The 20,213-nt window shown below is 40.0% G+C and overlaps 1 protein-coding gene across 10 annotated transcripts in view; it reads right to left on the bottom strand.

Annotated features, from left to right (window-relative positions):
- CADPS (calcium dependent secretion activator) overlaps positions 1 to 20,213 on the bottom strand; it is a 440,985-nt gene that overhangs the window by 66,817 nt on the left and 353,955 nt on the right. For 7 of the 10 annotated variants that reach the window (XM_045529934.1, XM_045529936.1, XM_045529933.1 and 4 more), the window contains 2 exons: positions 10,894 to 11,049; positions 6,822 to 6,969 (listed from right to left, as the gene is read on the bottom strand). In XM_045529934.1, coding sequence (XP_045385890.1) covers positions 6,822 to 6,969; positions 10,894 to 11,049 — 304 coding nt within the window. Of the gene's footprint in view, positions 1 to 6,821; positions 6,970 to 10,893; positions 11,050 to 14,382; positions 14,530 to 20,213 lie in introns of all 10 variants that reach the window. The other 3 variants (XM_045529931.1, XM_045529930.1, XM_045529937.1) reach the window with 2 other exon arrangements.

The raw sequence follows: 20,213 nt of genomic DNA, 5'->3' as shown, positions 1-20,213 counted from the left end.
GTTCATCAAGGAGAAGATACGGGTAGGGAGAGACAGTCTTATTACTTAGTCATCTCATCCAGTTTCATTTTAGTTGATTAGAGAAAAAACAATAAAGCAAATGGTCCACATTGTATCACCCCGATGAGTCAGAACCCATATTGGCTATACTGCTAGATCTGAAAAAGGATTTACTCCTCAGTGCATAAACCGCAAGCTAACTGAAAAAAAAAAAAAATCATCTGCAGAATTCTCTGCTAGAAACACAAAGGAAGATTTCAGAGCAAAAGAATTCAGGAATATTGACAGGGCTCCAAATTCATTTTTAGGTCTTGAGATAAGATCTAGAATCACATGCTTCCTTTTCTCTTCATGTGACTTGCCTCACACCCCACTAGGTTTTCTCTGGGTTGCTATAAATGATTCACATCTATTAAGTTAATTATGGGATTTAATTAAATCAGAAAAGCTAGCTGTGTGCAAAATAATACAGTATAGAATATTAAATAAGGGGCTCCTAATCAAGCAAAGAAGAACATCACTGAGAACAGAAACATTGCCTTGAAAAACTTGGCTGAAATGGTAAAGAGAGATGAGCAATTGTTCTCCACACACCAAGATTTAAAGAGTTAATAGTCTTGGTTTAAAGAGTTAAGGATGTCACTCTTTTTCCCAAGAGAAACAAGCTTCCTCTCCGGTGCGGGAACTTCGGACCCTTTCACAGGGAGACAATAGTGGAGGCATCAAGGCTTAAGGACACATGGTGGTTTATGGGAACCTCTTCCTACCTTCAACTTTTCCATGTCAAACTTGGTCCTAACTTCTCTCCAGGTAGTCCCACTATCTCTCCCTTTCACACTGCACAAATATTCTCATTTCCACTCTTCTTCGGCTATAATGAACATTTCTTTTTTTTTTCTGCATATAAAACAAAGTGTTTTGATGTGACTATTCTGATTCTTATTTCCAGGGGAAACTTGAGCATGTCAATCTCTGTTGTTCTATTTCCTCATTTTTGCAATGGGGCCAAAATTGTCACTGTTGTGAATTCACCCGATTCACCTAACCAAGTAATAAAATAATGCATGGAAACATGGTTTAGAAACTTACAAGTACTATGGGGACGTATTATTATACTACTACCATGTTTGTATACATTTCTTTAAACTCATCTAAAAATCCATATATTTTATTGTACATAAATTATGCCTTGATTTATGTAAAACCTACTTTGGGGAAGATAGTAGAACAGGGTAATAATTACTTATCATGTAGCAAAGGGGAAAATATCGAAGTCCCCATTTTTATTCAAGTAATTACAAAATACATGAATCCCTTTTGCCAGTTTTTCCCGATATATGAAATTTATTGGATTAACTTGCTTTTTGGAACAATAATGAATACTTTGCCTTCACTCTTTGGTTTCTTGGGAGATATATTGTTCTATGCAGATGGGAAGCTCCATGAATGGGTATACATACCACTGAGGCATCTTTTAATTATCATCTCCCTACCAGATTGTTTTGTTATAAAATCTCTTGCAGTCTGATTGACTATCTAATACTACCTGCATCCTAATATGGGTACAAAGAGGGATCTTTCCCATTTTCTTGTCCTCCCTGATGGCCTTCTTGGATTATATTGCCCTACACCCCTAAATTATATCCTGGGGCCCAAGATCATGGTGATAGCTGCACAGAGAACTAATTTTCAACAGCATGGAAAGTTTGGTGAGTTCACTTTTGCTTCCAATGAGCTAAACTGCAAATTCACAATCACTACGTGAAAATCATTCCACTTGACTTTCTGTGCTGCACGTTTTGCCTTGTCATAGAACAGATTGTGTGTATGTTGTCTTTCTGTTAAGACCATCTGACCTTGGAAATGAGATGAAAACACACTAGACCAAGTGAGAAACTATTTAATACACAATTTCCTCTCTATTGGTACTTCACAAATTTTAATGAAAAAATAAATATTTAAGATAGAAAAGTATGGTTAACAAATGTTTCAACAGCTGCCTTTAGATGTGACATTACTCAATGATGAAATTCAGGAAGTGATTTTAAAATTGGAGATTGCATCACCTGGCCAGTATCTAGTCTAAAACAGCTTGAGGGAGTTGAAATCCACGGGAAGCCCATATTGGTAACTTGATCTATAATATGGGCTTCCTATCCAATACTCACAAAGTGCAAACTATGTAAAAACATTGGACTTCCATCTATTGTTATTCCAATTTCAGGATGTTTTCAGTCATTCTTGTTCAATCTCATTTTAACTCAGTTTTACTTTGAAGATGAATATCCCCATTCTACAAGTTGAGAAAAGTCAAGGAGGGAACATTTCCATGTGACTTCCCATTGAAGTTCTCCTTACCATCACAGCCACTGTGCCAGGCACTCAGAGGAAGTACGTATTTACGGACCACCATGTCTGGCTTTATTCTCTCTGTTCTCAGCCACCTGGCACTCTAATAAAAAGAGGCCTCACTTCCCACAAGTTGGCCACTTAGGTGTCTGTGATTCAGTTACCCTAAGGAGAAATGTCATAATGCCATGGTAGATCTCTTCAGCATGGCTTGGGAAAACTGACAGTGTTAGGATAAGAATCACAGACAAGAATACAGGATTGGATGGGCCTTTAAGAAAGATATTTAGTCTAGGCGTATATACACTATTTAGGGAAATCCAAGAAACATTTAAAAGCCTCGGTTATTATTTTCACCAAAAAAAAAAATAATGTTGAGCCATATGGAGAGAATACATGTAGTCTTTCCTACTTTATCAGATAGAACAATGCCTAGAAAGAAATAGACACTGCTCTTTAGCGTCAAAAAGGTTACTATTTGAACAAGTCAAAGAAAACTTTTTAATCTTACATCCAGAAGTTAGGGGACCTTATTCTAAATTTTGACAAGCTGCATACTTCCTAAACGTTGTGTGTTGCATGCTACATTTTTCATCCAACAAATGACCACAGTATAGTTACAAGAGAAAGTGACTTGCTCAGGGTTACCCAGTTTATTTTTTTTTTTATTTTTTTATCTTTTTTTTGAGACAGAGTCTCGCTTTGTCGCCCAGGCTAGAGTGAGTGCCGTGGCATCAGCCTAGCTCACAGCAACCTCAAACTCCTGGGCTTAAGCGATCCTACTGCCTCAGCCTCCCGAGTAGCTGGGACTACAGGCATGTGCCACCATGCCCGGCTAATTTTTTCTATATAGATTTTTAGCTGTCCAAATCATTTCTTTCTATTTTTGGTAGAGACGGGGTCTCACTCTTGCTCAGGCTGGTCTCGAACTCCTGACCTCGAGCGATCCACCCGCCTCAGCCTCCCAGAGTGCTAGGATTACAGGCGTGAGCCACCGCGCCCGGCCAAGGGTTACCCAGTTTAGTAGCTTAAGTGTGGAGTCTACAGGATGTTGTAGACTAAACCACTAGACAATTTATTTTTCTAGAAAATCAGACTCCAAGGTTAAGCTAAGGTCATTCTACTTTAGAACAGAAGGGATTAGTGGCAAAGATGAAAGATAGGGTCCACCACTGTGATAAATGTCAACTTATTTCCCATAATGTACCTTCAGCTGGGGTCTCTGATTTGGCCTAGGGAGGTCCACAGGTCTCCTGAAATTGTGTAGTAATATTGTGTGAAAGTATTTCTTTTTCCTGGGAAATGGCTCCATAACTTTCATCATATGCTCAGTAGAGTTTGTGACAACAACTCCCTCACTCCTACTACTCTCCCTAAATGCCCAGCTCAAAAAGCAAAATGTTAAGATCAGAGTGACTTGGCTTGTTTGGAAGAATCATTTAGCCATCTGACCAGGTCTGTGGGAGCTTTTTAAACATGGCTATAATTTAATTAACCTAGAGAGAACCTGTGAAAACTGCTGCAGGGAAAGGGAATCCAGTCCTACCGTATCAACCCTTTCCTGCCCTGGACTGGTGCCATCCTTGGGAAACCCAGTTAAAATGCACATCTCAAGAAGCTCTAAGAGGAAATAGATAACTTGAACTTCAACAAACTTAAGGAAACACTTTATGCATTAAAGGATACCGTCAAGAAAGTGGAAAAGAAAACCCACAGAATGGGAGAAAATAGTTGAAAATCATACATATGATAAAGGTATAGTATTCAGAATATACAAAGAATTCTTAAAACTCAACAACAAAAAGACAAATAACCCAATTAAAAAAATGAGCAGAGAATTTAAATGGATATTTCTTCAAAAAATATATGATGGCCAATAAACATGAAAAAATGCTACAGATCACTATAAATCAAAAACCACAAGAGATACCATTCCACATACACTAGGATGGCTATAATAAAAAGACAGGAATAAGTATTGGCTAAGATCTGGAGAAATCACATAGCTGGTGGGGAATGTAAAGTGGTACAGACACTTTGGAAAACAGACTGGCAGTTCCTCTAAAAGCTAAACATAGCGTTACTATATGACCCAGAAACTCCAGCTTTTTAGGTATATACCCAAGAGAGTTGAAAACATAGGTCCACATGAAAACTTGTACATGAATGTTTGTGGCAGCATTATTCATAATAGCTAAAAAGTGGAAACAATTCAAATGTCCACCAACTGATGAATGGATAAACAAAATGTGCTATATCCATACCATAGAGTATATTATTTAGCCATAAGAAAGGAAGATCAATACATGCTACAGTATGGATGAATCTTGAAAACATTATGCTAAGTGAAAGAAGCCAGACACAAGAGGGCATATACTGTATGATTTTATTTATATGAAATGTTAAGAATAGATAAATTCTTAGAGATAGAAAGTAGACCGGTGATTCCCTAGGGCTAGAGAGGGAGGGAGGAAGAGAAGGGAATGACTATTAATGGGTACTCGGTTTCTCTTTGGGGTGATGAAAATGTCTTAAAATTGACTCTGGTGATGGTTGCATTACTTTCTGAATATATTAAAACTATTAAATCATACACTTTAAAAGGGGTGAATTTTGTGGGTGTGTAAATTATGTTTCAATTAAAAAAAAAAAGAAGTTTGAAAGGGAGAAAAATTAAGCAGGGACAAGATTCTAGAAAGTATGAACTCAAAGGGATCTTAATGAATTTTAAAGATCACCAAAAACAGGGCTCTTAAAGTGGGCTCTGTGAAGCCTAAAAGACTGTTCAGACTGAGAAGCTCCGGTGGGTGTTGGCTAGTGAAGAGGTGCAGAGCTGGAGAGCGACTTGGCAGCCTGGGCTCTGGGCTCCTTTCCCTCGACCTCCTACCCCTCTGCAGGCACTCCCTGCTCACAGAGCAGCTCTATTTTTATTTGTTTCACATGCTGGCCTTCTTGGTATGGTTTGGAGAACTGATTCTGCTGCTAATAACAGCCTGCATAAAAGTGGAATAGTGCTACCATTTTACAGATAAGGAAACTGAGGCTCAAAGAGGCTGAATGACTTTCAAACTCCAGTTTGCAGCACAGCCAGGGGAAGAAACCTGGTATCTGAACACTCAAACCTAGGTCTTTCCCTAGGGGAATGATCCTTCCTGCCTAAACCCTTTTCCTTAACTCATTTTTCGGTAGTGAGCCTTCAGATCAGTGGTTCTCACAGTGTGGTCTCTGGAGCAGCCCGCAGCATCAGTATCACCAGGAAACTTGCCAGAAACGCAAATTCTTAGACCACTCCTCAGACCGATCTGAAACTCCTGGGGTGAGACCCAGCGAGCTGGGTATTAAGATGCTCTCTAATGAGTTTAATGCACACTGAAATTTGAGAACCACTGTTCCAGGTCCTTCACACGAGCAAAAGGTGCCGGGAAAGAGAACTGAGGGCCCCCGGCATAGGACGCCAGTGCCTAGAATGTAACCCCCAGGAAAAGGTCCTTGAGGAGAAAACTCAGGAGCAGAAGTCGACCAGGGTGGGGATGGGGGCGGGGGCGGGGGCTGAGGAAGCTGACTTGTAGGGGAAACAAGGTTGGAGATGATCTTGCCAGGAAGAGAATACCACCAACCCACATTTAAAAATGGAAGGTGCCGAAACAGAAAATAAATAACGAATAAGGAGCAAATATAATTTAGTAAAAATTCTGAACATGTAAGCTGGTATCGAAAGATCTGATTTAGGAGCAATTTATGCCAATTGGCAACAACATAGAGTTGCCAGAAATGTTTCTGAATTAATTCTAAATTGGTATATGAATATCTAGCTGGCTTAAGGCCATCAGAGAAAAATGATCATGATAGTCTTTAATCAAGCCCAAGTTGCTGTTTCCTTCTCCTTTACATTTTAAATACCGCTTTGGAATTGCAAACTTAGGAAAGGACTAAACTTTTGGTCAGGGAAGATTCACAATCAACTCCGTGTATGGAAAATTGAAAGTCTGCAATTTTTTGGAAATTCAGAACCTGCTGGCTGGGGATCGGGTAGCAGGGTGATCTAACATCATATATCCTGGAAGGTGCTCAATGCAAGAAAGAGCTCTCCTGATGTCCAGATGTTCAAAGTGATTAAAAATGCACTTCAGATTTGAAAATGAATTGCATTCTGGCAAACACAGATCTGTCAGAGATACCAGCCTAATAAATAAGGTCGTCAAACATCATTTAGCTTAAAGGAACGTTATGGCCACCCCAACTCCAGCCAAGAATCACTTCCAAGAGACTGGCATTCTTATCAGCACATGCCTTAGAAATTTACTTGACAAACAGATACCGAACACTCATCCATAGCTTAATCCACAAATGTTAGAGAATATTTCTGAAACTAGAAGACTAGGGTAGATGGAAAGAATTTGTGAAGGTTTCTTCTACATGATCAATGGAGAGGGGGGAAAAAAAAATCTGTATTTTTTTTTTTTTTTTTTTACCTCTTGGCCCATTTCCATGCTGCAAAGTTTTGTTGATTGAGCTTTGGCATCAACCATAACATTAAACATGGTGCATATTGACTGTGGGACTCGAAAATCTGTTGATCGACTGGTTTTTTGCAGCTTAACTTCAAATGCAATCCTGGTTCTATTAAAACAAAGTAGGAAAAGACCAATTCAGCGTTCAGATGGCAGCAGGTGGAGGAGATATTTTCTGAGAGGTCAGTGAAAAAGAAAATTGAAGGCTGTAATCAGTTTCAAGCGACAATGACTTCACATGTGTTCTCTTTTAAATGACTTTTCCAACTAAGGAAGGCCTATTCACGGAGACAGCCACTCACACCCTTCCTTTCTTGGCAGTACACAGAACACCTGTAGCTTGGCGTATTTCTGTCTATAGTTTACATGCTATGGAGAACCCTAATTGCAGGAGAATGAATGAATTCACAAAAACCCGATTATAGCAGTACAGCATACGTAAGTTCTCTCACATTGGCAACTGCCTACCTTGAATTACTTCATTAAAAAAACAAAAAAACAAAAAAGCAATTTCTAATCTTTAAAACCTCACGGGGGAGAAAAATCTTAAATGGCATTTATTATTATTTTCTTTCTGGTTTGAAAGAGACTGAAATTTTAAAAATCCAGCAAGTTTATTATATTGCCTTAAAGACTAAAAAATAGTTTTTGCTTGTTAAAGTTTAAAAAAAAAAAAGGAAACACATCAAGCTACTAAAGATGGCTACCTTTGGGGAGGGGAGTGAAATTAGGAGGCATGGTATTAGAGAAATGCCACTATGTTTTATTTATTTTCAATGTCAACATATTATTTTGCTATAAAAATGTATTTTTATAATTAAAAATGTCATAATATACTTAACATACAACTATCTTTTATACACACACACACATATTTTATATACATAATATACAATACAAGGCTTGTGTCACGGTGGAATCCGAATGTAACCTACTTCTGACATAGGTCAAATTATGACTCCAGCAATGTGTTAACCACTCATAGCAGAAACCTAGCCCAGCATGGCCAGCTGGTAATACAGGTGTGAGATCTGCTCCTTGACATCAGCATTGTAAAGGGGGCTAGTTATACCTGAAAAGGTTTCAGGGAAGTGGATTGCATCATCATGTATCTTTAAAGAGAAGCACCTGGTGAGTAAGTGGCTTTATTAAAGCCCCTTTCATCCGATGCATCTTTTTAGCATTGTTTGCTGTCAGGTTCTGGAGATCACGCAGTCACCAGGAAGGCACTGCTTTAAGAGGAATTTGTAGCAGTTTTGTAACAGTGCATAGGAGGACCACACAGCTAGTTAGCTCAGGAAAGGATGCCAGCTTGCTAACACACCCTGGGTGCATGCAGGGAAGCCAAGTATAATTTCTAAGGTTGGGAGCCCAGTTCTTAAGAAAAAAAAAAAAACCTTAAAAAACCCAAACCCTTAAAACACCCCTATATATTATGTGATCATGTTAAAGATAAATGTATCTTGGCTTCTAAAGACTCAGTGCACCAAAGTAGCTTTCTAATCATGATGATCATTTTAAGCTATGCTGAAAATACATAATTTGCTGGTTTTGTGAAAAGGAGGCCTGATGGGGACCGAGTTGGACAGGTCCCTGTGCTGATCTTCCGAGCCTTGTGTGCCAGTTCCGGCCCAATTTGAGAAATGGAAATGCTAAATTGCTCCCTTCCAAGGAAGTAATCATCTTCTGTTTTCACAGGAGAACTGTTCATAGCCTTTGGAGTGCAGGGTTGTGAAAAGAGGAAACTGAATGCAAAATTAATGTGACGGGGAGGGTTCTAGGGAACCAAAAAGCCAGGCTTGGAGAGGTCACTTAATCCAACTGACTCTCGTTGAGGGCAGAGGCAGGGTGCTTTGTTTTGTGTTCAGCACAGTACCTGATACAGACTAGACTGGAGGCTCTGTAAATGTCCATTAAATTAATTTATTAAATCTCTTGGAAACTGAGGCAGGAGGAGTGCCTTACTGACTTTTTGGCATTGCATATTTATGTTAAGGAAACATCGTCCTTACTACATGGGCCTAGAAGAAGAGTTATTTATTCTGTCCCAAAGAGGAAAACAATGGTTCCAGGCTCTTCCAATGTAGATTATATGTCTTAAAACATCCAAGAACTTCTCCATGTTCTATCCTCTGAATCTGGAAGTCTGAGGATAATATTTCCACCTACTTTTGCTCATGTCTGTTCTGTGTGTCTACGGCCTTAGTTAAAAGGGACATCAGGAAATTTAAGGGCCTAGGCCAGCCATACATGTGCAGTGGCCATACATGTGCAATGGACCAATTTCTGTGAATAAAAGGTTACTTAATAGCTACTCTGCACCAAGCATGATGCCGAGACCTGGGGAGGGTGAGGAGAACCAAATGAACAAGATCCACTCCCTGCCTCTGTGTAGCTCACCCTCCTTAGGTGTCTCAGCCACAAAGATATGATTACAAGGTGGGAAGGGATAACACAGTCCCTATTTGCCTTTGACATCCTCGTACCTTTCCTTTTTCTCCAAGCATCTCCTTATTTCTTACTCTCTACCCAGAAGACTGGCTTCTTTCTCTCAGGGAAGGACATACATGTCCTTCTGTACAACTGTGTGCACAGGTCAGGAGCTGGGAAGTTGTAATTATTATATAATGCATTTCAGCCCCAGGACAGATTGTGCAAGAAGCTTTTTGGTGGAATGCTTTGGCCATTGGAAAAGCATTGCTTTTCCTAAAATTGATGTAGGCTATGTAGGAGATAGTAGAATTCAAAACCCTAAGGAAATATTTTGACCTTGGGTTTGAGAAATAGGCTTGCTTTTGGTTCTAAGAGTGAGAAGAAAAGAGCAAAACTCAAAATCTGGATCACCAGGCCTTTAAGCTTCCAGAAATAGCATCAAACACCTGCCCAGATTCTCCATACCAGGTAGTTCCTTCCCCAGTTCCTGCTGAGATGCTGTCCACCTACCTGGAATTGTGTTGTTCTTTTGCCCTTTTGGTTTCCAGCTTTGATGCTATTACTTCCCTTTTCTTCTTCTGAGATATAAAATGATGAATTCAGCGCACTTTCAGGCAAACCCAGCTCCCATCACCCACAACTGATCCATCAACTAAATTACACAACATCTAGAGACTTAGAGTAGGCTGTGCTGCTTACAGTCTATTTTTTTGAATGAGGAAAAATCATGGAACAGTTATGAACTGCAAAAGGAACTTGGATGTGTATGTGAGGGTAGACAGGGGGATGATGATGAGGTCACATCAGTGGAATTCCACTTCTGTACCTGATATCCAGATAGAGACACTCATTCTTCATTGCGTGCCAAGAACTTAGCCCTGTGCCTGGTCTATGGGAGGAGCTCAAACAATGCTTGTTGAATGGATGAATGTTGTCTTCATTTTCATTCCCTCACCTTCTCAGAACAGTCTGCCTGGGAACTTCCAGTGCAGCATCCCTACCCCAGTCCTATAAGCTACAGTGACAATACAGGCAATTTGTGGCCAGGCAAAATGTAAGTTTGATGTTTCATGCTCCCTTGTTGATATCCAACTAGGTTTTGGGCAGGACAACTAATGGCACATAGCAGGTGCTCATTTCTTATATACAAAAGGAATTGCAATGCTGAGGCTCTGCTTACATAGCTGGAAAATCAGTAGATTCCCCTACCTGTCCTGGATATGCTGGCTCTAGAATGGTATATTCTTCTCTTTTTTTTCATCCAGCTGTCCTCCCTGCACATGCTCATACACTTAACAATACTTATTAGTTAAGTATTTTGTGCCAGATACTGCTAGATATTGGGGATACAAATAGGAATACAAGAATGGACAGGGATCTTTTGCCCATAGAGCCAACAACCATGAAAAAATTGGCAGCCAGATTATTTTGGGTTTTGGACAGACAGAGGGCAGGTGAACGGAAGCTAGACTTTGGCAGCCACCAGCCCAGCTGACTTGCACAAGCAATCGCCTCCTCCAAGATACTCCAAATGACGGTCAACTGAAAGAGCAGCCATCTAGCCTTCCCGTGCAGGACCTGTCCAGCCATCTGTGCTTACCTTTTGACGCAAGACTCAATCATGTCACTTGCCATCAACTTCAGCCGTTGTTCTAGGTGCTTTCCAAACTCTTCTTCGGGCCAGTGCAAGTCCCGAATAAAGGTCTGAAGGGCATCGAGTTTCCAGAACAGATCTTCTGAGGTACCTGATCCATTACTGGTAGGATAAAAGTTAGAAAACAAGAGTCACCCAGGGCCCTCAGGCTCTAGGAAGACTAACACAGAGACAACTGGGGGTCAGAAGGCTTAAGGCAAACAGTAGCTTCAGCATACAAAACGACGTGTGTTGGCGGTGGAGGTGGGGGCAATCTCCACCGGCAGATTTTGAGTTTTACCATACATGAATTAGTCTGCTTTGCTCGGCCAATTACTCCAGACCAGTGAGAAGTCTGAAGAAGGTGTTGCCCCATCACAACCAGGAGAATGGTGTATGGTAAAAATCAGCCTTCTTATAATAACCACATTAGCACATGTGATGATTCAGATGAAGGCCACGAACCAGGGGGAGAAATAAGTCTCAACGGATAATAACTACATGGCAACATGCAGTTATTAAAATTCAGGGTTTCATGCATTTCCCCAGCTCCCCTCCAGACTGGAGGCCTCTTGGAGATTGCACAAGACTTGTAGTTTTAAAAGGACAGTGCTAACAAAGTGGTGAGCGAGGACCTGCTTTCTCTCTTGAAGTGCTGGAAAGAAACTGGGGTGACTCAGTTGAGATGGATACACCTGGATACCTTGAATCCAAAATTCTTGTTCAGTTTGGTCATTACTCCAATTTTCCTAGACCAGCCCATTGCATAGGTGGGGTCCTCACCAGGAAAAGGTGAGTTGAGGCAGGGGAGGTTAGTGGACAAGGGATATTTTCAATGCTTTAGGGCTCAAAACCTGAGCTCTTTTACCGTTGCACCATCTTACCCAGTCCTCTGTGCAGATGGGGAAATTGGTGTTGATGCCTTTCTGTACAATGACGTCTAAGAAACTTTTACCTGGGGCATCCACGAAAAGCCTGTGTACGAGAAATGCTCCATCTCTCACCCTCTTGCCCTTCTCTAGCTGGCTTTCTCTTTTGTAACAGTCCCATTTGGAGCTCTGAGGGGTGGCCGCCCCCCCATCCCCTTCCTCGCATACCACTAATGCTAACACGGTAATTTATAAAATGTCCAACACACCATGCATTACCACTTGTTCTGACATCGTCTATAGAAACAGATGAGAGTGGGTGTTTCTATTGTGACAGATGCCAGCTGCATTGAATTAATGCTTCAGAGAGAAATATAGCTAGTGCATAAATGCATACACAGCTACCGCAGGGTAGGGAGGGGGAAAACTCCCAACATGCCGAGAGGGAGCCTACGGCCTGGACCAACAGGGTAATGTTCTCAAGGACAGACCGGTCTGAGGTCAGTACGTAGATGTATCTGACACGAAGGAGCAGGTAACATAGAAACACGTCCTTAAAATGAAAGGTGGCAAAGGAGGAAACCGGAATTATGAAAAGATATAGAATCAGGCATTTCCTGGTGGGAGACTGAGAATCCACGCCTTCTTTTCAGATACTGTCGTAAGCATTGTTCAAAAGTGGGGGAATGCATTGTCTCTCTGTGAAAAGTTCAGCCTTCCCCCAACCCCATCCTGTGCTTGGGAAAAAGAAACCCCAACTTTGTCTAGTCTAAGCCCCGTTTTGGAACTGCATGGTTGTATGTTTTAAATCATTAAGTACATATGAATGCAATAATTGGTATTTATTACAACAACATTTTGACACCCATCTGGTTTCAGAGTTTTAAAAAAATTCTTGTAGGGTTTTTTTTTCTTTGAAGAGCTTATTATTAAGTTTTGACATGAGGAAAAGAATATTTTCTTTTTATTTTTAAGATAAACTGTTAATGTTAAGGCAATAGCACCAAGATTATTTGGATTGCTGAGCAGTTACCAAAATGTGTTCCCACTCATGACTTAATTAATTGAACGGAGACCATTATCTGCTCTATTACAATGTCTTGATTCATATCTTTTCAAAAATAGTGTCACAGAGCATGCACAGAAGGAGGTAAGAGAAGCTTTCAGAGATGTATTTTAAAATTTCTAACAGATACTACCTAATCTAACTTTTAATATAGTCATCTTAGCATGAATATGATTTGTGTTCGTTTTTAGAAGTGCTTTTTCTTTTTTTTAGATACAAATTTTTGGAGGTTTTGTCTTTGAAAGAGAATCAGACACATTGACCATGTATTTCATTGTGACCTTGTGAGCAATTATAGGATTTAAAAAACTATTAGGCAGCTTCGGGGGAGTCAGGTAGAGCAGTCATGCTAATGGCCTGTCTTCTACCTGGATTACTGCAAAAATAAAAATGCTTAGGGCCATCTTGACGAACGCGGTTTCAAGATTTCAAAACATCACTGCCAGTTTCAGATCATTTTTTTATTCCTTTGATAATAACACTTCCCTTTGAAAATGTGCCAATTTATTCTTTCAAGAAAAAGCTTATCTGGCCTATAATTAGCTGTGGCCTAAGAAAAGGATCAAAGAAGGGTACAGAATCGCTAAACCTTATTTCACTTATTAAATCACACACGTGGTTCTAATTTAATTTCCCTGAGGTAGAATTTATGGGTGCTGGATCTTCTTCTTGCTAAGAACAAAAGGAGAGAGGACTCATTTCCTACAAGAAATGGCTTCTCAATCTCCACTTCTCCAAACTGCTAGCTTTAAAGAAGTGGCCTGTGCAACCCTGACATTTGTGTGGACAAATGTAAAGAATGACACTATGCTCAGACCACAGATGACATGGCTCCCAAATATTCAATTCTTTGTTGCTTGAATCTCGCATTCCCAAATTTAGCAACCTTCTTGTTACCTAGATTTCAAAGCACCATATCGTATTACCACCTTGGAAAGTATCTTTACATAACATTTACATGACTAAAGCTTGATCCATTCAGAAATTTTCATTTAGCCCTGAACATACTGTTACGATATCCTGCCATTTGCTGACACCAGAAATATGCTTTATGGTTTAAACAGTCTCTAGGAATTTTTTATTTTTATTTTTATTTTAAAAACTGAGCTTTTAGGTAAGTGTGTTTCCCTCTTAGATGTGGATCAGGCCAGAGATGACTGGCCGGCCCATCACAGAGGTTTCCTGGACTATTTCTGGATGACTGACACTTAATGTCATGTCACCTGTATCAAAAAGCAAAAAAAAAAGGTAGAATCCTTTTGCAAAAGACTTCAGGGAGTGAAACATAGTCCTCAAGCCTTCAGTGGGCGTAAGACAAATTGTTAGTGCTGTATATAGAGCAAACATCTTACAAATATGATGCATGCCAGAAATAAACAATATTGTCTCTGTATGATCAGCAAAATATGTCTAATTATCCATCTCCATCTCTGTTATATAGGATGTATAGAAATAAACAATACATATCCATGCCAAGATCACTGAGATTTAAATGAGATCTGATGTGAACTGAATACACACTCAGCATCATATATAGCAGCCATCCATGACGGTGCCGAAAAAGTAGGCATTTGTGGGATGCCTAGAGGGATGTTAACTGGTAGATTTGGTACTTTGGGAAGGTTCACATTGGGTAGGTTCACATTGGGTAGGTTACTGGTTAAACTCCTGTGGAAGAAACAGACAGAAAGAAAAAATACCATCACAGTGACAATGCAGATGTGGCAGCAGCACAGGACAGTTGTAAATAAATCGGCTAAGTCCACAGCAAGACAACAGCAAAAACTCAAGTGACACAGTTCAAAAAAAGCAGCTTACGGATGGGGCGCCGTGGCGTGGCTTCATATTCAGAGAGAAATGACAAAAGTTAATGGAAAAAAAAATTAACCACAGAGTGACTTCAAAGCGTGGACACTCATGGAGCACCCATACACAATGATTACGTTGTTTCAATGCCTCTGGGAGGGGCCTTTGCTTTCCAGATCCATTGCTATTAAGACTCCAGAAACTGTCTTACACTAAGAACCTGAAGTTCCTGAAATTCAGGGCACGGCTGGGGCTGGGGCTGCTGTGAAGTGACTGGGATGGATAGAAATGGTGGAATGCTTCACTTTTCTTATTTTTATAAATTGTTTTTGATGGAGGTGCATTTCTCAAGTTAGATATGAGATACAAGATGGAATAGGAAGTTCACCCACTTAAATACACACAGAATGGTGACGTACAGAAATGCAATTCCTTCCAAATGCTACTTCTGAAGACAGGTGTATGTACAATGGGTTGTCAGAGTTCATGGTGAAGACTAAAACATTGTACCAAGAAGAAGGATCAGATTTGAATAATTTTATAGATCATTTGAAGAAAATGGAAACTTCCTCTCCCACACTAAGTCCACTTAAAATGCAGAAATGTTTACACGTACAGACAGACACTTAGGAAAAGAAAACAATCCCAAATTCAGCTCTTATCTTCAACTCTTTGACCAAAAGTGGATTTAAAATGTGGCTTCCTATCATAGTAGCTACCCTTAAAAGTGGGACAGAGACAGGAAGAAAGCATGGCAGGGGCTTCTGGGGTCCTGGGGATGTTCTATTTATTCATCTGAATGATGTTACATAGTGACATGGGTGTGTTCAGTTTGTGAAAATGAATCAAGCTGTGTATTTTTCTGTAAAAAGTTAAAAGAAGTTAAAAATGACTGAAAAGTTAAAAAAATGTTACCTCGTGTCAGTTTTTTGTTTTTGAACAAAGACAGATCAACTGATGTGATGGAAGAGAGATGGAGGATTTTTAAGAGTAAAGAAAGAAAATAAAACAAAACAAAACCCCCAACTTGAATCAACTGTATTTCTCCAGAGGGACTGTGTCCTATACCGCGCCATGAGCTGGCATCGTGTGCTTCTGTAGTGGCATTTTAAGGGTGTTCCATCCAGCCAAAGTCACTGGCACGGTAGAGCCCAGCCTCTCTGCATCTGAGAGGAGCCTTCCTGTTTAAGTGGAGCTGACAGCACTTTGGCAAAGGAGTTGAGGTTCTCTTTTTGGATCTTGCAGGAGAAGAGCACATTTTGCCAAAGCAGCTCTGCCCCGGGCAAGCTGTGTTTGACTAGCAGGACTCCTGCAAGGGCTGGAGCTGCCTCTGGGTATGCTTGGGAGTGGGGGGGACGTGCCTCCTGCTAAGTCAGAAATTCTGGACTTTGTAGATAGCCTGGATGCCTGTCTGCCTCTAGAAACAAATTCCTCTTTTAGGATGGCAATATAGCCTTGGCTTGTAGACTGAAAAACCTAGAATGCAAAATTGCCTACCTGGCATTCTCTTCCTTAAGGGAAACAGGTGTCCCCCCCAGATTTGTCCTTTACACCTCACATTTTGGGAAAGCCAATTATATCTCTCTACCTGGGACTAACGGGTACTCCTGTGAGAATGGTCAAGAGAAGATCAGTAAATATGACTATTAAGTACAGGGGAAAAATGGAACTTTTCCTTCCATGTGTCTCTGCTTAACTAGGGAATTTGCCTTTGAATTCAGTCCCTGGTGGTTCTCAATCTTAAACACTGCCATGTAACAAAACCGTTGGCGATTTCCACTGAGACATGTGTAAGCCTATATAAGCAAATGTGATCATTAAATGATACACACACTGAATAATGATCAAGGAATTAGGAGATCTTAGAGATGGCATCCTGGAAAGTTAAAATGTCAATTCTGAGCAAATTAAAAGTAGCTAGGAATGAATAACATACAAATGTATGCAAAAGCAACTTAATTTAAACATATTAGCGGATGGTGGGTACACAGAAGCACGCTTCATTTTGCACACAAAAAATTTTAAAAAACCCCTTATATTAATCAAAACATATTGTATTTGTAGAATATGACATTTTGGCTGGACTACTGCTCTGGACTCACAGAAACATTTCCTTCATGTGACATTTTATAATGCTCTGCTTTTAAAAGGTTGAAACATGCTTGATATTTCTGCTTTCAGCAAAATAATATATTGAAGAATATATTACTAAGTTACTAATATTTCATTTGGATATTAATAATTTTATCATTAAGGAGGCAATTCCAAACATAATATTTCACTAACATACATATGAAAAGGGAGAATTTTCAAGTAGCACTTAGTTCCAATGAGGCCCCTGGAGGTGCTGATGGCTGTAATGAATTATTATTTTAAAGAGGGCCTTTAGCAATGACCTAAAAACACAAGGCAGTCACTCTTCTCTGTAAGAATCATAATCAGATATCTCTGGATAGTGTAAGAAGTGTACAATGCAATCCTAGCAACTGATACATGTTAAAATTTAGACTCTTTCACTCATTTTGGGGACTCAGTTGAAATAAGGTAGCTCTCATTTAGGTTAAAGGACCCATCCTGGATGGTTTTAAAAAATTCTCATTTACTCACTGTTATGTGGATGAAGGTTACAGACTTGTGTGTGTCATCATTTCTACTGATGGAAATGACCAGAGGTGAAGTTATTCCTTCCTTTCTAGAATAAGACACTGTCTCCACACAGTGTGGAGATGGCTGTGTCTCCTCTCAAGGATTTTGGTTTTAAATTCATGGATAGAGTTAGATTTAAGACACAAAAAATACCTTCTACTTTCATGAGTCATTTCTTGCATGAATACATGTAGTACATCTTGTCTTCTCTTAGTGCTCTGGACCCTACAGCCACACTCAGTGTTTATTCTTAGTTCTACTCCCTGCTTTGGGGCTTGGGCACCCTTTTATATCTTCCTAGAGTCTAGGGTGGTATTTCTCAACCTTTTATTCATTATCATCTCCCCACACCAACTTCCTTCTCCATGAAAATTTAATATCACATATATCGGTCTATATATCATATGTAGACCTGTGCTTTATATATAAAAAGAGTAAAGTGTTTTTAGACCACCTTCCTTCAAGAGCCAATTTTCACCAGCCTAAGTGCTATAAAGTCACCAACCATCGAGAGGGACTCACATACAGAAACAAATTCCAAACTCTATGGGATTTCAGAACCTCCCAAACAGCTCTCCAGCCTATGGCTTCCCTCCTTTACAGTCCACGCCAGCCCAGACCCAATATTCACTGTTTCTATTGCATATTTTCCTTCCCCCGTATTTCTGCCTTTGTGCGTGATCTTTCCCAGCACCCCAGGCCCTTTGAAATCTCACTCCCCAACCTATCTCCTTCATGACCCCTCAGCAGGAGTTCATTCCCCTCTACTCTACGCTCTCACAACTCCTCCTTATGTTATTTGTATGTTTGTACATTGGTAAATATTTAAAGTCATTTTTCTTGCATGTATGTTGCTCACACCCAACAAGATTGAAATACTCAATTGGGGGAATATATCTTTTTCTCTTTCCCAAACCCACAGTTTTCCTATGGTACCCTTATAATTCAGCCTGTGTGTGTGCCTTAATAAATACATCAATCAATCAGCAAATATTTATTGAGTATTTGTTATGTCCCGGGCCCTGTTCTAGGTGCTAGGGAGGCGGTGATGATCAAATGTGCATACGTGTTTGAGTATGAAGAGACACATTTTCAGGAATGCTAACATTGTTAAAACTTTGGTATTCAAAGTCTTTGTTTTACAAAGGAGGATACTGAGTCTCAGGCAGGGTGATTGAGAGCCTTCAATTCAGAAAACTTAAGCCTAGCGTGATGGTGCGTGTCTGTAGATATTTGGAAGGCTGAGCTGGGAGGATCACTTGAGCCCAGGAGTTGGAGGCTGCAGTGCACTATGATCCAACCTGTGAATAGCCACTGCACTCTAGCCTGGGCAACATAGCGAGACCCCATCTCTAAAAAACATATATATATATATATGTATGTATATGAAATAGATAAGTTCAGAAAACTTGGTGGCCCAGGGTCACCCAGCAAGTTACCAGCAGAGCCAGGAGTTCTGACTCCAAGTCCGAAGCTTGTCGATTTGAGACCAGGCCACCTACATATTGCTAAGGTGTCTTTGGTCTGATGGTTTATTATCACTAAGATGATGGTTATATTAATATGTTCTACTCTAGTCACCATTTTACCACACATATGTATCTTATATCATGTTGTATACCTAAAATATACACAATACAATTTATTTTTTTTAAAGAGATATTAACTTTTTTGACAATTTTGAAAAGGGCATTTTAAAAATACTTTTCATAAGCGTGTCTTAGGCAGAGAGAGAGAAAGTACAGTTTGAGAAATGAGAATCCACATTTTACAGTATGTATATATCAAGAACAACTCAGAGCCATTCTAACCTGAAAAGGCAACCTTGCAACCAAGGGTTTCCTGCACCTGGAGGTGTTTAAGTAGAGACTGAGTGACCATCCGTCAGGCAAAGGGTAGTGGGCGAGGGTGAGGTGGGGAGGGGTGGGGCTGGTGGGTAGAAGACTTGGTAAGACTTTGGATTTGATGCTTTCTAGGTTCTCTTTCATACTGAAGGCCACGATGGCTTATTAACAATGAGCCAGGGCTAAAGAGCTGGTGGAAATGTTGTCCACTACTTGTTAGGACCAAAAGCTCATATTCCCAGTTGTCAGGAGGGCGGTAAACAACCTGCCCAACTGTGGGCGGTAGCCCCACGATATGTCCTGTTGGAAACCCGTGAGAGGGTGATGGCATCCAGATTTCATTTTACCCAGGCCTGTCTTTGAGCAGCTCACTGTCTTCAGCTGCAGGTAGAAGCTATGAGATGACATTTTCCACCAATTCATAGACAGTCTAACTCTGACTGTGTCTGGCTTCATGGAAATAGAGGCATCCTCTCTTTTCTCTCCTTGCAGAGATGGAAGGCCATCTTTGGAGCGAAGGGCAGCAACAGGACTTAGCCATTTTACCCTTTCCATCAAATAATCTCAACTGTATCAAGCCTAAATGATTATACCTTTATTTTCTTTTACAGGGTCATATGTTGAAATAAGAAAATCTGAACAATAAAGAATATTTTTATTCTGTTTTTAGCAAACTCAATACATTAGTACCATTTTCTTGTCAGAGTGCTGGTTTTCCTTAACATTTTGCATGCTAGTTATTTTGCAGTAAACAATGCATTTCTCATTTTACCTATAATCAGGTGCCTATAATTATGACTTTCGAAAAGCAGAACTGCTTGAGAACTGTTTGAGAGAAAAGCTCTGTGTGTGTGTGTGTGTGTGTGTGTGTGTATTGGAGGATCGTGTGGCAAAATCTGAAAAGATTGAGCAAACTAAATCCATTTACCTAAGCTAGTTTCCTGTTTTGAAGTGAGCTTGATGAAAAGTATTCCAAAAAGATCATTCTTTACTTGGAAAAAAAAAAATCCAAGAAGAAAAATGAATCTCTGATTCTTAACAACCCTCCAGTAAGTG

This window comes from Lemur catta, chromosome 18, assembly GCF_020740605.2.
Source record: "Lemur catta isolate mLemCat1 chromosome 18, mLemCat1.pri, whole genome shotgun sequence".
Classification (NCBI taxonomy): Eukaryota; Metazoa; Chordata; class Mammalia; order Primates; family Lemuridae; genus Lemur; species Lemur catta.
Note: the sequence above shows the minus strand (reverse complement) of the source record. Positions and strands in the feature narration are given on the sequence as shown.